This window comes from Anomaloglossus baeobatrachus, chromosome 5 (assembly GCF_048569485.1).
Source record: "Anomaloglossus baeobatrachus isolate aAnoBae1 chromosome 5, aAnoBae1.hap1, whole genome shotgun sequence".
Lineage (NCBI taxonomy): Eukaryota > Metazoa > Chordata > Amphibia > Anura > Aromobatidae > Anomaloglossus > Anomaloglossus baeobatrachus.
The window spans coordinates 540,213,848-540,230,466 of NC_134357.1; the positions used below are offsets into that span (position 1 = coordinate 540,213,848).

Sequence of the window (16,619 nt, forward strand, 5' to 3'; positions counted from 1 at the left end):
TGTCGGGTAAAGCGACAGGCTTGTCACATCTAATAGATGCGACAATTTTGGGGCAGCTGCAGGTTACTATTTTTAAGCTGGGGGGCAGTGCAATAAGCATGGACCTCCCCAGTCAGAGAATACCAGCCCCAGGCTGTCGGGCTTTATCTTGGTTGGGTATCAAAATTGGGGTGGGGGGGTGGGAGGCACCACACGCCGATTTTTAAAATTATTTAAATAAACTGGAAAAAAAAAATTGCATATGGTTCCTATTATTTTGATACACAGCCAAGATAGGTGCACAATTGGAGGCTGCAGCCTGTAGCCGTGGGCTTTATCTGTGCTGGGTATCAGAATATGGGGGACCCTACGCCATAGGTTTTATATATTTATTTTTATACCACGATACTGACGGTAGATGCTGGAGTGTACAGGCTCCTTCCAGGTATGATGTCATTTCAACACGCCCCTATCACATGATAAGAGCGTGTTCAAAACGCAGTCCGACGCTTCCAGACAGAATAAACATTCTTATTCTAGGTCCACGTGGGCATAGAGTTGTTTAGAATAGAAGCGGGGCTCTGGGGTTAAGACCCTTAGATAGTGTTGGTGCAGGGGAAGTGGGGGGTTGAGACAAGCCCCCTTGCATGATTATGGTGGACAAGAAGATTACGGTGGATGAGAGGAAACATTATGACGCCCACCAATCAAGCGAATCATGCCCACTAACCTGAAAGGAGACACAGAGAGAGAGACAGAGAGATACACATAGACAGAGAGAGACAGAGAGAGAGACAGGGAGAGAGATATCAGATGATGACCCCTTTCGCTGTTACGACTCACCTTCTGTGAATGCCTGCAGAGCTCCGGTACTCACAGGAACACAGCATTTCTGAAGCATCATTCTGATCAAGAGAGGAGGTCGGATAGTGCAGTCACAAAGTCCCTTAAGTGGACTAGTAAAATCAATTAAAAAAAAATAAATGAAATAAAAAAATTAAAAATGTAAAACAAGAACAGTTTAAAAAAACCCCCCTTTTGGACCACTGAGAATTCACCAGTAATGGGAAAAAGGAAACCAACAAAAAAATAAAAACACCCATATTTGGTATTGCCGCCTTCAGAAATGCTTAAACTATCACAACATAAGATCAATTAATCTGATCATTAAAGGGCGTAGCGAGAAAAAAATTTCAAACAACAAAATTACGTTTTGTATTTTTATTTTGGTCACAGCAACATTGCATTAAAATGCAATAACAGGAGATCAAAATATCAAATCTATGCAAACATCTTATAATTAAAAACGCCAGCTCAAAAAATAAGCCATCATTGAGCCCGAAAAATGAAAATGCTACGGGTCTCAGAAAATGGCAACAAAAGTGCACTTTTCTTTTCTTTTGCCAAACTTTTGAAAATTTTTTCAACATTTAAATAAAAGTAAAACTATACATTTTGGTAACTATGAACTTCTACTGACCTGGGGAATCATAATACCAGGCCAGGTTTACCATATAGTAAACATGGGATAAATTTAAAAAAAAAAAATAAAAAATTGCGCAACTGAACTTTTTTTGCAATTTCACCGCACTTGGAATTTTTCCCCATTTTTTTTCAGTACAATATGGGGCAAAATGAATGGTGTTGTTCAAAAGTCCAACTCATCCTGCAAAAATCAAGCCCTCATATGGCTATATTAATGGAAAAATAAAGGAAAATTATAGCTCGTGGAAAAAACGAAAACAGAAAATCCCAGGGGGTGAAGGGGTTAAGCTCCATTTTGCTTTCCTTTTCTTTTTTGCATATTTGATTTAAATGTTGACAGTCTTGGTTACATGTATTCTTGTACAATTTGCACCTTTCCATGTGTTTTTTTTGAGCAACAAAATATGTTGTTCAAGTACAACATTTCTGACCTTCTAGTATGATAAAAGTTTGTTCCCCTTGTGAGTCCTATTATGTGTAACAAGATCTGAAATATTTGTAAAACTATTTCCACATTTTAATCATGAACAGGATTTCACCGCTGTGTGACTTATTTGATGGTAAACAAGACCTGACTTACTTGAGAATCTTTTCCCACATTTTGAACATGCATGTGGCTTCTCCCCTGTGTGAGTTCTTTTATGCACAACAAGAGATAATTTATGTGTAAAACTTTTCCCACATTCTGAACATGCATGTGGCTTCTCCCCCGTGTGAATTCTTTTATGCACAACAAGAGCTGATTTATTTGTAAAACTATTCCCACATTCTGAACATGCATGTGGCTTCTCCCCTGTGTGAATTCTTTCATGCACAACAAGAGATAATTTATGTGTAAAAGATTTCCCACATTCTGAACATGCATGTGGCTTCTCCCCTGTATGAATTCTTTTATGCACAACAAGAGATGATTTATCTGTAAAACATTTCCCACATTCTGAACATGCATGTGGCTTCTCCCTTGTGTGAATTCTTTTATGCACAACAAAAGCTGAATTCTTTGTAAAACATTTCCCACATTCTAAACATGAATACGATTTCACCTCTGTGTGAGTTTTTTGATGTCTAACAAGGTCTGATTTCGTTGTAAAATATTTCCCACATTGTGAACATAAGTTTACCCCTGTGTGAGTTTTTTGATGTCTAACAAGGTCTGATTTAGTTGTAAAACATTTCCCACATTCTGAACATGAATATGGCTTCTCCCCTGTGTGAGTTTTTTGATGTCTAACAAGGCCCGCTTTTGTTGTAAAACATTTTCCACATTCTAAACATGAATATGGCTTCTCCCCTGTGTGAATTTTCTTATGGATAGAAAAATATGATCTCTGTCTAAAACATTTTCCACATTCTGGACATGAATATGGCTTTTCGCCTGTGTGCATTTTCGTATGTTGTACAAGCCCCCATTTCCGAGTAAACTTTTTCCCACACTTTGAACATGAAAATTTTGTGTGTGTGTCAATTTGTTCATACTTTGAAGAAAAGCTTTTTCCATATTCTGAACATGAAAGGGGCTTATTCCCTGTGAGATCATTTTGGTTTTGAACACTCCTTTTGTGATGCCTAGTATTCTTACTAGTCTGTGATGAATCAGAAGATTGGACATGTTTAGTAGGATTAGATGATAGATCTTTGCTCTGAAGGGATGAGGATATATCTGGAATAATGGAATACACTTCTATTGTATCTTGAGTGATATAAAGGTCATTTGATTTAAAAACTGAAGGCATCAGATGTTCCTGTGATCTTCTGTCACCATCATCTGCCAAGAGTAAAAGCAAATTATTTTCAAATAAAAATAACCGTAAAATACATAATTTTACAACATTTCCATACCAAATATTCATAGAAATTAGAAACCATTTCCAAAATTTTAATCTGACAATAGACCTCAGATCAAGAACCACTAGATTCTGATGTTAGGCCACTAGCAATTTTCCAATTTTATATTGAAGACAACATCTTCATAAGTTCATGTTTAAGTGTATTTGTCAGCAGTAATTTGTAGTGAAATGCTCATTAGAGAATTATAAAGGGACCCGTTAGTGCCATTATGTGTTGTATGTTTCACATAAGACAGTTTCAAGTCCATTTGTGAGAAAGAGGAGCATGCTTAAAAAAGCCATGATTTTTGAGACAGTGTAAGACTGGGTTAACAATTTTTTCCTTAACCCTTCCCCACTGAAGCAAATGTTCACCTTTCTGACTAGACAAAATTTTGGTAATTCGACTTAATGTGGTAATAAGTTTGGAATGTTTCTACATATCCCAATGATTCTGAGAATGTTTTTTCATATTTGTTCAGATTGATAAAATTTGCAATCACTTATTAAAATATTGGGACTTTAAAAACACTAAGACTTAACTCTGAAATGTTTCTATATATCCCAGTAATTCTGAGATGCTACTTTTGGGACACATTGTATGTTATGTTAATGGTAAATTTAGTCTTATAAAAATTGTGTCAACCACTTAATGACTGACATAGCACGTCACAAGCAGGTGTCATTTCCCGCATCATTACATGCTATGTCCGACATGGATTAAAACGGTCACTGTGTGAAAACACACAGTGACAGCGGTCACTGACAGTTAACTGTTATGGCCAGAGATACAGGGACCCATTCCAGTAGTTTGCACACTCTGATTGCAGTAATCAGTAAGTCAGGTATCAGCATTTCCCTGCTCAATCACTGCCAGAGATCAACTCGGCTGACAGCCCTATTTAACTCCTAATAGTAATCACTGTTACAAAAAAAAGAAAAAAGAAGCAAGAATTCATACTTTTTCCTTATACCTCCAAAATAAAAGTGTAATAAAACTGTCATGAGTTTAGAAATAACACATTACCGGTAATTCGAGCACCCATGACAGCACCACGAGTGAATTACAGACAGGAGAAAACTTTTGGGGGTGGACTACAGCCTGCACAATCCTTCTCCCAAAGGTGAGGTCAGTGAAGGATAAATCCAATCTATAGTGCCTGTAGAGAGTTGAGGGTGAAGACCACAAGGTCACCTTACAGATCTGCTCAATGGTGACCTCCGACCTGTCCGCCCAAGAAGATGCCATCACCCTCGTAGAGTGAGCTTTCACACCTTTAGACACCTCCTTACCACAAGCTGAGTAAGCAACTGAAATGGCTTCTCTAATCCACCTAGCTAACGTGGACTTAGCAGCTTTCAGCCCTTTCTTACTACCCTGAAATAGTAAAAACAAGGACTTATCTTTCCTCTAGGCACTGGTGACTACTAGGTACTCCTTAAAGGGAACCTGTCAGCAGAAATTTCGCCCAAAATCTAAAAGATTCCCCCTCTGCAGCTCCTGGGCTGCATTCTAGAAAGGTCCCTGTTATTATTGTGCCCCATGTGAGACCAAAATAAAGACTTTATAAAGTGGTACCTTTTTGAAATTCAGATTCTGTAAATGACACGGGGGCGGGCTCTCTGGCGTCCGTTATTCTGCCTCCTGGTCCTGTATGCCGCCCCCCATCGCTCCTTTCCATAGCTGATGCACCGCCCACTGCTCCAGCCATCCCCGCGCATGCCCAGAGCCAGTCTCACGGGACTGAGCAGTGTGCCCGCTGGTGACGTGTGCGCAGGCAAGTGATTATGGGCAGGGCTGTGATTGTTATCAGCAAGTACCCGCCCATAATCTCGTAAGCGCGCAAACCTCACCAGCGGTCACACTGTGCTCAGGGTAGATGCTAGACTGTATGGGCTGCTTCCAGGGATGACGTCCCTTTTGTCACGTGATAGTATTTTGAACACGCCCCTATCACGTGACAAAAGGGGCGTCATCTAACATCCAAGCAATGCCACCCTTCCTCCTCCTGATTTTTTTGGATTATCGTAAAAAGATGGAAAAGCAATCGGAGACCTATGAAAGCTAGAAATTACCTTCGGGAGATATGCAGGGTGTGGTTTTAGGATCACTGTATCCTCGAAAAATTGACTAAAGGGTGGGTCTATGCATAGAGCTTGGATATCACTAACTCTACGCACTGATGATAAGGCTGTCAGGATGATAGTTTTCGGGGATAGATTTTTAAGAGCTATGGATTCTATAGGTTCAGACGGGGCTTCGTCAAGGCTAACAGGACAAGATTAAGGGATGCAAGGCTACACTACGCCTGGGTCTTGATCTAGAGTATGCCATGATAAATAGGGAAATCCAGCGGTCTACTGCTAGGTCATAATTATACAAAGCGGCAAAGGACGACACTTGAACCTTTAGTGTGCTAACCGACAGACCCCACTCTACACCCCTCTGGAGTAACTCTAGGATAGCTGCAATTGGTACTGGCCCATCTGGACTTATACTTGTGGATGATAAGAACTTTTTCCAGGTTCTGCCGTTAATTTTTGTCGTAACTGGTTTTCTTCTCTACATAAGGGTAGAGATTAGACCGGAAGAAAACCCCTTGCTTCTTAAAAGTGACCTCTCAAATTCCACGCCATCAGATGTAACCCATCTGTTAGGGGGTGGCAAGTTGGGCCTTGAGAGAGAAGCTATGGCAGCTGCGGCAGCACCCATGGCCTAGTGACTGACATCTTGTTTAACCAATAAAACCATGGCCTCTTTGGCCAAAATATGGCTATCAAGATTATTCTTGTCCTGTCCTCCCGAACTTTCTTCAGAACTGTATCTTCAGAGCTATTGGAGGGAAGGCGTCAGCAAGGCCAAAGTTACACTTGGTTAACAGAGCGTCTACAGCGTGAGGCCAATCTCTTGGATCTAGAGAACAAAATGGATTGACTCTCTAGTTTGTTCTGCTTGCTAAGAGATTTATCTCCGAAATACCCCATATTTCTGTTATCTGATCGAAAAAAGACTGTTTTAAATGCCCATTCATCTTGGCTCAGTCTTCTGCGACTCAAAATCCGCCGTACAGTTCTCTTTCCCTCTTATGTGAATTGCGGTTAGAGACTTCAGATGACACTCTGCTAGAACCAAAATCCTGTTTGCCACCTCAATCAGTGATTTGGAACGAGTACCCCCTTGGTGATTAAGGTATGCTATTGTCGCTTGTCTGTCTTTCGCGTGTTGTACAGTCAGAGACAGTAAGAGCTGACATTGCTCTTTCCACGGCTAGCAATTTCTAGGTATTTGAGTTAACTCAAGCTGGTCTTCTTGACCACACTCCCTGGATTAGTTGACCTTGCAAGTGAGCCCCCAACCTTGTAAACTTGTGTTGGTGGTAAGGACTTTGGATACCTGGCTCATCCAAGGCACGCCTCTTGTTAAGTTCTCTGGGTCTAGCCACCAATAAAGGGATTCGATCGTGTTGGGCTGGAGTATAATCTTTTCGTCCAGCTGATTTTTAAGAATGGCCTGATACTCTAGGATGTCTTACTGAAGGACCCTGGTATGTTTCTTGGCCCAAAGAACTGCCGGAATAGCTGACGCAAGGGAGCCGAAGGGGACATTGCGCCTCTTAGAGAAAACCTTAGGGCTTTTACTGCTCGCCTTACTAGGTCCTGGAGCTTCTCTAACTTGGTTTCCGGAAGGCAACATTCTTGTGTTTCTGAATCCAAAGTGAGCCCCAGGAAAATCTGAACCATACTTGGACATAATCTTGATTTTTCTAGGTTTAGAATCCATCCCAGGTCCGTCAGGGAAGAGCACACCTCTTGTTAAAGGCTTGCACAATGCTGGGCAAACCTACCATCTCCCAGGAAGTCGTCCAGATATGTAATGATGAAGACTTTCTTCTGCCTCAGATGTGCAGTTACCTTCGATATTATCTTTGTAAAGACTCTTGGTGCTATTGCTAAGCCAAATGGGAGGGCCCTGTATTGGAAATACCTCATCTTTCCCTCCATGTTCGTCTACTTTGAGGAACCTTTGACCTTGGACGCTTATCGGGACATGGTGATACACATAATTCAAATCCATTACTGCCATGTGACAATATGGAAATAGAACCTTGACTTTGGACCTCTTAAGAGAACTTCAAGATGGAATCAATCTGTTGACTGTTCAGGAAGTGAATCTTTACGCTCATGTTACATCCAATGCTGCGGAAAGCCAACAGCATTCTTTGAACCAGACGTTCATAGTTTTCTGCTTTTTTTGTTGACAAGTAAGTTATTTGCAAATGCCACAAAGGACTGCCATGCTGCTTTCTCCTCCTTATTTATCTTATTGGCAAATTCTTAGTCACGTGTGAGGGTTCGAATTTTAGGTCCATCGAATACACCTGCTTTTATCTTCTCGAAAGACAAGGCAGGAAAAGCAGAAATAATATGTTGAAAACATTCACTTTCTCTATTCAAAGCCTGAACAAACTGCTCCATTAAACCAAGTTTGATCCGAAGTGGGGGAAAAATGATCCTGACTCGATCAACTAGAGCAGTGATGGCGAACCTATGGCACGCGTGCCAAACAGGGCACGCAGAGCCCTTTGTGCTGGCAAGCGAGCTGTCGCCACACTGAGACACTTTGTACTGTCGGTGTGATCGCGCCGACAGTACAAAGTGGTGTTTAGCAGAGAAGACATTTCTCCTCCCTCTCACTCCACCTCTCCTGGGCTGCAGGCCTGTTGCCTAGGAGACGGAGGAGCGTCAGAAAGCAGCGCCGGCGTCTTGTGGCCGCGCGGGAACCTGTGCTGGAAGGTGAGGGTTTTATTTTATTTTTAGGTTGTGTACGGCCAAGGTGTGGGGGGACAGAGCCAGCACGGGGCAAACATGGAGCACGGGGAACAGAGCCAGCACGGGGCAAACATGGAGCACGGGGGACAGAGCCAGCACGGGGCAAACATGGAGCACGGGGGACAGAGCCAGCACGGGGCAAACATGGAGCACGGGGGACAGAGCCAGCACGGGGCAAACATGGAGCACGGGGGACAGAGCCAGCACGGGGCAAACATGGAGCACAGGGGCAGCCATGGAGAGCACGGGGCATACAGAGCACGGGGGCAAACATGGAGAGCACGGGGGCAAACATGGAGAGCACGGGGCAAAGAGCACGGGGGCAGCCATGGAGAGCACGGGGCATACAGAGCACGGGGGCAGCGATGGAGAGCATGGGGCATCAGAGCACGGGGGCAGCCATGGAGAGCACGGGGGCAGCCATGGAGAGCACGGGGGCAAACAAACAGAGCACGGGGGCAAACAAACAGAGCACGGGGGCAAACAAACAGAGCACGGGGGCAAACAAACAGAGCACGGGGGCAAACAAACAGAGCACGGGGGCAAACAAACAGAGCACGGGGGCAAACAAACAGAGCACGGGGGCAAACAAACAGAGCACGGGGGCAAACATGGAGAGCACGGGGCAAAGAGAGCACGGGGCAAAGAGAGCACGGGGCAAAGAGAGCACGGGGCAAAGAGAGCACGGGGCAAAGACAGCACGGGGGCAAACATGGAGAGCACGGGGCAAAGAGCACGGGGGCAGCCATGGAGAGCACGGGGGCAGCCATGGAGAGCACGGGGGCAGCCATGGAGAGCACGGGGGCAGCCATGGAGAGCACGGGGGCAGCCATGGAGAGCACGGGGGCAGCCATGGAGAGCACGGGGGCAGCCATGGAGAGCACGGGGGCAGCCATGGAGAGCACGGGGGCAAACATGGAGAGCACGGGGGCAAACATGGAGAGCACGGGGGCAAACATGGAGAGCACGGGGGCAAAGAGAGCACGGGGGCAAACATGGAGAGCACAGGGCATACAGAGCACGGGGGCAAACATGGAGAGCACAGGGCATACAGAGCACAGGGGCAGCGATAGAGAGCACGGGGCAAACATGGAGAGCACAGGGGCAAACATGGAGAGCACAGGGGCAAACATGGAGAGCACAGGGGCAAACATGGAGAGCACAGGGGCAAACATGGAGAGCACAGGGGCAAACATGGAGAGCACAGGGGCAAACATGGAGAGCACAGGGGCAAACATGGAGAGCACAGGGGCAAACATGGAGAGCACAGGGGCAAACAAACAGAGCACAGGGGCAAACAAACAGAGCACAGGGGCAAACAAACAGAGCACAGGGGCAAACAAACAGAGCACAGGGGCAAACAAACAGAGCACAGGGGCAAACAAACAGAGCACAGGGGCAAACAAACAGAGCACAGGGGCAAACAAACAGAGCACAGGGGCAAACAAACAGAGCACAGGGGCAAACAAACAGAGCACAGGGGCAAACAAACAGAGCACAGGGGCAAACAAACAGAGCACAGGGGCAAACAAACAGAGCACAGGGGCAAACAAACAGAGCACAGGGGCAAACAAACAGAGCACAGGGGCAAACAAACAGAGCACAGGGGCAAACAAACAGAGCACAGGGGCAAACAAACAGAGCACGGGGGCAAACAAACAGAGCACGGGGGCAGCCATGGAGAGCACGGGGCATACAGAGCACGGGGGCAGCAATGGAGAGCATGGGGCATCAGAGCACGGGGGCAGCCATGGAGAGCACGGGGCAAACAGAGCACGGGGGCAAACATGGAGAGCACGGGGGCAAACAAACAGAGCACAGGGGCAAACAAACAGAGCACAGGGGCAAACAAACAGAGCACGGGGCAAACAAACAGAGCACGGGGCAAACAAACAGAGCACGGGGCAAACAAACAGAGCACGGGGCAAACAAACAGAGCACGGGGCAAACAAACAGAGCACGGGGCAAACAAACAGAGCATGGGGGGCAAACAAACAGAGCATGGGGGGCAAACAAACAGAGCATGGGGGGCAAACAAACAGAGCATGGGGGGCAAACAAACAGAGCATGGGGGGCAAACAAACAGAGCATGGGGAGCAAACAAACAGAGCATGGGGGGCAAACAAACAGAGCATGGGGGGCAAACATGGAGAGCACGGGCAAAGAGAGCACGGGGGCAAACATGGAGAGCACGGGGGCAAACAAACAGAGCACAGGGGCAAACAAACAGAGCACGGGGCAAACAAACAGAGCACGGGGCAAACAAACAGAGCACGGGGCAAACAAACAGAGCACGGGGCAAACAAACAGAGCACGGGGCAAACAAACAGAGCATGGGGGGCAAACGAACAGAGCATGGGGGGCAAACAAACAGAGCATGGGGGGCAAACAAACAGAGCATGGGGGGCAAACAAACAGAGCATGGGGGGCAAACAAACAGAGCATGGGGGGCAAACAAACAGAGCATGGGGGCAAACATGGAGAGCACGGGCAAAGAGAGCACGGGGGCAAACATGGAGAGCACGGGGCAAAGAGCACGGGGGCAGCCATGGAGAGCACAGGGCAAACATGGAGAGCACAGACAGGGGCAAACAAACAGAGCACGGGGCAAACAGAGCATGGGGGCAGCCATGGAGCGCACGGGGGCAGCCATGGAGAGCACAGGGGCAGCCATGGAGAGCACGGGGGCAAACAGGGAGAGCACGGGGGCAAACAGGGAGAGCACGGGGGCAAACAGGGAGAGCACGGGGGCAAACAGGGAGAGCACGGGGGCAAACAGGGAGAGCACGGGGGCAAACGTGGAGAGCACGGGGGCAAACAGGGAGAGCACGGGGGCAAACGTGGAGAGCACGGGGGCAAACGTGGAGAGCACGGGGGCAAACGTGGAGAGCACAGGGGCAAACATGGAGAGCACGGGGGCAAACAGAGCACGGGGCAAACATGGCTGCAAGGATGGGGGAAATGTGCAAAGATGGGGAGAAACGTGCAAAGACGGGGAAACATGGCTGCAAGGATGGGTGAAACACGCAAGGATGGGGGGAACATGGCTGCAAGGATGGGGGGAAACATGCCAGGATGGGGTGCATTTAGCAGGAAGGGGTACATTTACCAGGATGGGGGGGGGAACATGCCAGGATGGGGTACATGAACATGCCAGGATGAGGAAAAATGCCAGGATGGGGAACATTTAGCAGGAAGGGTGACATTTACCAGGATGGGGTACATTTACCAGGATAAGGTAGATTTACCAGGATGGGGTCATTTAACAGCATGGGGGAACATGCCAGGATGGGGTACATTTACCAGGATGGGGGATACATTTACCAGGATGGGGGGGGGGGAACATGCCAGGATGGGGTACATGAACATGCCAGGATGAGGAAAAATGCCAAGATGGGTAACATTTAGCAGGAAGGGTGACATTTATCAGGATGGGGTACATTACAAGGATGGGGTACGTTTACCAGGAAAGGGGAAATTTACCAGGATAAGGGAACATGCCTGGATGAGGTACATTTACCAGGATAGGGTACAGTTAAAAGGATGGGGTACATTTACCAGGATGGGGAACATTTACTAGGAATGGGGAACATTTACCAGGATGGGGAACATTTACCAGGATGGGGGATACATTTACCAGGATGGGGGGCGGGGACATTCATGAACATGCCAGGATGAGGAAAAATGCCAGGATGGGGAACATTTAGCAGGAAGGGTGACATTTATCAGGATGGGGAACATTTACAAGGATGGGGTACGTTTACCAGGAAAGGGGACATTTACCAGGATAAGGGAACATGCCTGGATGAGGTACATTTACCAGGATGGGGTACAGTTAAAAGGATGGGGTACATTTACCAGGAATGGGGAACATTTACCAGGAATGGGGAACATTTACCAGGATGGGGAACATTTACCAGGATGGGGGATACATTTACCAGGATGGGGGGCGGGGACATTCATGAACATGCCAGGATGAGGAAAAATGCCAGGATGGGGAACATTTAGCAGGAAGGGTGACATTTATCAGGATGGGGAACATTTACAAGGATGGGGTACGTTTACCAGGAAAGGGGACATTTACCAGGATAAGGGAACATGCCTGGATGGGGTACATTTACCAGGAATGGGGAACATTTACCAGGAATGGGGAACATTTACCAGGAATGGGGAACATTTACCAGGAATGGGGAACATTTACCAGGAATGGGGAACATTTACTAGGATGGGGAATATGCAGGGATGGGGTACATTTACCAGGATGGGGCCATGATGGGGACAAATATGCCTGAATGTAGGAAATATATATCAGGATGGGGGATGTTTACCAAAAATTGGCCAGGAAGGGGGACAGAACTACACAATGAAGGGGGGGGGGGGGGATCAACTCGTACATCTTTATGGGATTTCAGGATGTTCAGACTTTGAAATGTAGATGTGGATTACAGGGTGACATCTGATTGCATTCCAGGCTAAAATCTCTGTCTAATATGCTGCAATTTTTTCCAGAAACGTCAATCCAACTGCTGTGTCTGGAAAGGGCTCCGCTTCAATGTGTGGTAAGCATGTATGAGCGTGATGCCCCCTGCTGAAGAGAAGACGGCAAAGGTAAGGTTAAAATCAACTATTTACATAATAGGATTGGTTGTCACTTCGGAAAAAAAAATGGGTTTAGGGCTACAGTTTGGGCACTCGGCCTGTGAAAGGTTCGCCATGACTGAACTAGAGGTTCATTCACAATATTTTACATCCCAACTTCCAGAGCTTCATGTTTTGGCCACGCCTTCTGTGTCCAGTGTTTCTCCCGAGCTCGGCTGTCCAACAAACAGAAAACAAGGATACTTTGTGAAACCTCTCTGTTGTCCTAGCAGGAGGAGATTTACCATTTTAAGATCTACACAAATGTTCCAATTATGCTCCTCATACTTCAGTAAGTCAAGGACAATTTTTGTGTCATTATAATCTTCTCGCAGAAGAGTTGAATGACAAATTGGAACTGCTGCATAAACATTACCAATATGTAGGAGACCACATTTCAGACTCAGTTTAGAGCTGTCAAGAAATAGCCACCATTCTGTTGGACTGTTAGTGGTAACACCCAGCTGGCTGAGAAGACTACTGATATCATGACAGATATTAAAGTGTTTGTCTTCAGAAAAAAAGTCCATAAAAATTTGTTCACGCTTCATGAAATGGGATACTTTAGATGACCGGTAAACTACATTCTTTTCTTGAAGCCTGGAGTCTAATAACTCAGCTGCTTTCTTTGATAGGCCCAAATCTCTTACTAAATCATTCAATTTGGGTTGGGTAAACTGCTGAGGGGTTAATGACTGCTTGGCATCAGAAGAAGACCCTTCAGATTCTACATTAATTTCCTCATGCTTCTTATCAAAATACGATTGATCACCAAGTTCACCTTCTTCATCCTTACAAGAAATTAAACCATTGAAAACTGGAACCAGGAGTGTCTCAGAGTGTGGGATAGGTCGTATTGCTGAAGGAATATTAGGATATGCGATCATATGCCGTTTTTTCTTGCCGATGCTCTTTGTATGGATCAGACAGAAATAATAGTCACTGCTGTGGTCCTTAGGTTCACGCCAAACCATGGGAATACCAAAATGCATTGCTTTGAGTTTTCCTTTTGTCCCGTCACAAAGCATTTCCTCACAATTATGACACACAATATGAGGAGCCCAATTCTTATCTTGATCACCAAGGGGAACTTGAAAATAGGCAATATATGCACGTGTCACCAATGATGAAATATCAGAAGGTGTCAAGACTATTCTTACATTTACGCCTACTCGAGGAAGCCATGATTTAATCTAAAAACAAAATAAGAGTGTTTTTATCACATAACCAAAACGTGACGACAGGTCCTTTTTAATTGCCTTGTGATTATGTTCAATCCAAGAGTTTCTGCCCTTTAACTCCGATTTAAAAACCAATGCATGCCATAAACTGTAACAAAAAGAAATTAAAATTACCAAAAAACTAGAGTACGCACCAAAAAATAGATTTCAGATTTGGAATCAGTGATGCAGACATATATAGAAAAAGTTTTAAAACTTCATGCGACAGAAAATGAAAAAAAGAAAAAAAAAAAAAAGTTGCCCGCTGCTATCTTTATAGGGTCCCTTAAACAAAGCCTTTTCCTGTCTTTCTTCGGTCAGGCCCTTTATTCTGATCCAGAGTAGGTGCTCTCTGGCCAAATCTTTTTCGAAAGGACCTCCTGAAGATAGGAAAGGACATATTTGGAAATCCCTTCTTATCACCCGCTTTTTCTAATATCTTGTACAGAACCAGGCCGAATAAATACTCTCCCTGGCATGGAATAGTGCAGTCTTGACCTTATCTGTATATCCCCTGGATATCCCCTAGTGCAGTCATGGCGAACCTTATACAGGCCAAGTGCCCAAACTGTAGCCCTAAACCCATGTTTTTTCCGAAGTGCCAACCAATCCTATTATGTAAATAATTGATTGTAACCTTACCTTTGCCGTCTTCTCTTCTCTTCAGCAGGGGGCATCACGCTCATTCGTGCTTACCACACTTTGAAGCTGAGCCACTGCCCTTTCCACACACAGCAGTTGGATTGATCCCTCCGGAAAAAAATTGCAGCATATTAGACAGAGATTTTAGCATGGATTGCAATCAGATTTCACCCTGTAATCCACATCTACAAGTCTGAACATCCTGAAATCCCATAAAGACGTGTGAGTTGCTCCCCTCCCCTCTCATTGTGTAGTTATGTCCTCCTTCCTGGCCACTTCCTGGTAAACATGTACCCCATCCTGATATATATTTCCTACATTCTGGTATATTTGTCCCCTTCATGGCCCCATCCTGGTAAATGTACTCCATCCTGGCATATTCCCCATCCTGGTAAATGTTCCTCCATCCGGCATGTACCCCATTCCTGGTAAATGTCCTCCACTCTGGTAAATGTACCCCATCCTGGTAAATGTATCCCATCCTGGCATGTTCCCCCATGCTGTTAAATGACCCCATCCTGGTAAATGTATCTCATCCAGGCATGTTCCCTTATCCTGGTAAATGTCCCATTTCCTGGTAAATGTACCCCATCCTGGCATTTGTCCTCATCCTGGCATGTTCATGTACCCCCAATCCTGGCATATTTCCCCCCATCCTTTCATGTTTTCACCCATCCTGGTAAATGTATCCCCCATCCTGGTAAATGTATCCCCCATCCTGGTAAATGTACCCCATCCTGGCATGTTTCCCCCCATCCTTGCAGCCATGTTTCCCCCCATCCTTGCAGTCATGTTTCCCCCATCCTTACAGCCATGTTTCCCCCCATTCTTGCAGTCATGTTTCCCCCGTCCTTACAGCCATGTTTCCCCCCATCCTTGCAGTCATGTTTCCCCCGTCCTTACAGCCATGTTTCCCCCCATCCTTGCAGTCATGTTTCCCCCATCCTTGCAGCCATGTTTCCCCCATCTTTGCACGTTTCTCTCTATCTTTGTATGTTTCCCCCATCCTTTCAGCCATGTATGCCCCGCGCTCTGTTTGCTTGCCCCATGCTGTTTGTTTCCCCCGTGCTCCCCATGTTTCCCCCGTGCTCCCCATGTTTCCCCCGTGCTGCCAAGTTTCCCCCGTGCTGCCAAGTTTCCCCCGTGCTGCCAAGTTTCCCCCGTGCTGCCAAGTTTCCCCCGTGCTGCCAAGTTTCCCCCGTGCTGCCAAGTTTCCCCCGTGCTGCCAAGTTTCCCCCGTGCTGCCAAGTTTCCCCCGTGCTGCCAAGTTTCCCCCGTGCTGCCAAGTTTCCCCCGTGCTGCCAAGTTTCCCCCGTGCTGCCAAGTTTCCCCCGTGCTGCCAAGTTTCCCCCGTGCTGCCAAGTTTCCCCCGTGCTGCCAAGTTTCCCCCGTGCTGCCAAGTTTCCCCCGTGCTCCCAAGTTTCCCCCGTGCTCCCAAGTTTCCCCCGTGCTCCCAAGTTTCCCCCGTGCTCCCAAGTTTCCCCCGTGCTCCCAAGTTTCCCCCGTGCTCCCAAGTTTCCCCCGTGCTCCCAAGTTTCCCCCGTGCTCCCAAGTTTCCCCCGTGCTCCCAAGTTTCCCCCGTGCTCCCAAGTTTCCCCCGTGCTCCCAAGTTTCCCCCGTGCTCCCAAGTTTCCCCCGTGCTCCCAAGTTTCCCCCGTGCTCCCAAGTTTCCCCCGTGCTCCCAAGTTTCCCCCGTGCTCCCAAGTTTCCCCCGTGCTCCCAAGTTTCCCCCGTGCTCCCAAGTTTCCCCCGTGCTCTGTTTGTTTGCCCCGTGCTCCCATGTTTGCCTCGTGGTGGCTCTGTCTCCCACACCTTGGCACAGCCGCGCACAGCTTAAGAATAAAAAAATAAAAAAAAAAAATCACCTTGCAGCACCTCACCTTCCCGCGCGGCCACAAGACACAGGCGCCGCCTACTGACGCTCCTCCGTCTCCTAGGCAACAGGCCTGCGGCTCAGGAGAGGAGGCGTGTCAGAAGGAGGAGAGATGTCTCCTCTGCT

General features: G+C 46.7%; 1 protein-coding gene across 2 annotated transcripts in view; it reads right to left on the bottom strand.

Moving 5' to 3' along the window:
- Positions 1-1,215: 1,215 nt before the first annotated feature.
- Positions 1,216-16,619, bottom strand: part of LOC142312202 (uncharacterized) — a 44,743-nt gene continuing 29,339 nt past the window's right edge. For both annotated transcript variants that reach the window (XM_075351107.1, XM_075351106.1), the window contains exon 7: positions 1,216-3,229. In XM_075351107.1, the coding sequence (XP_075207222.1) occupies positions 1,986-3,229 (1,244 nt within the window). In that variant the 3' untranslated portion in view covers positions 1,216-1,985. The remainder of the gene's footprint in view (positions 3,230-16,619) is intronic.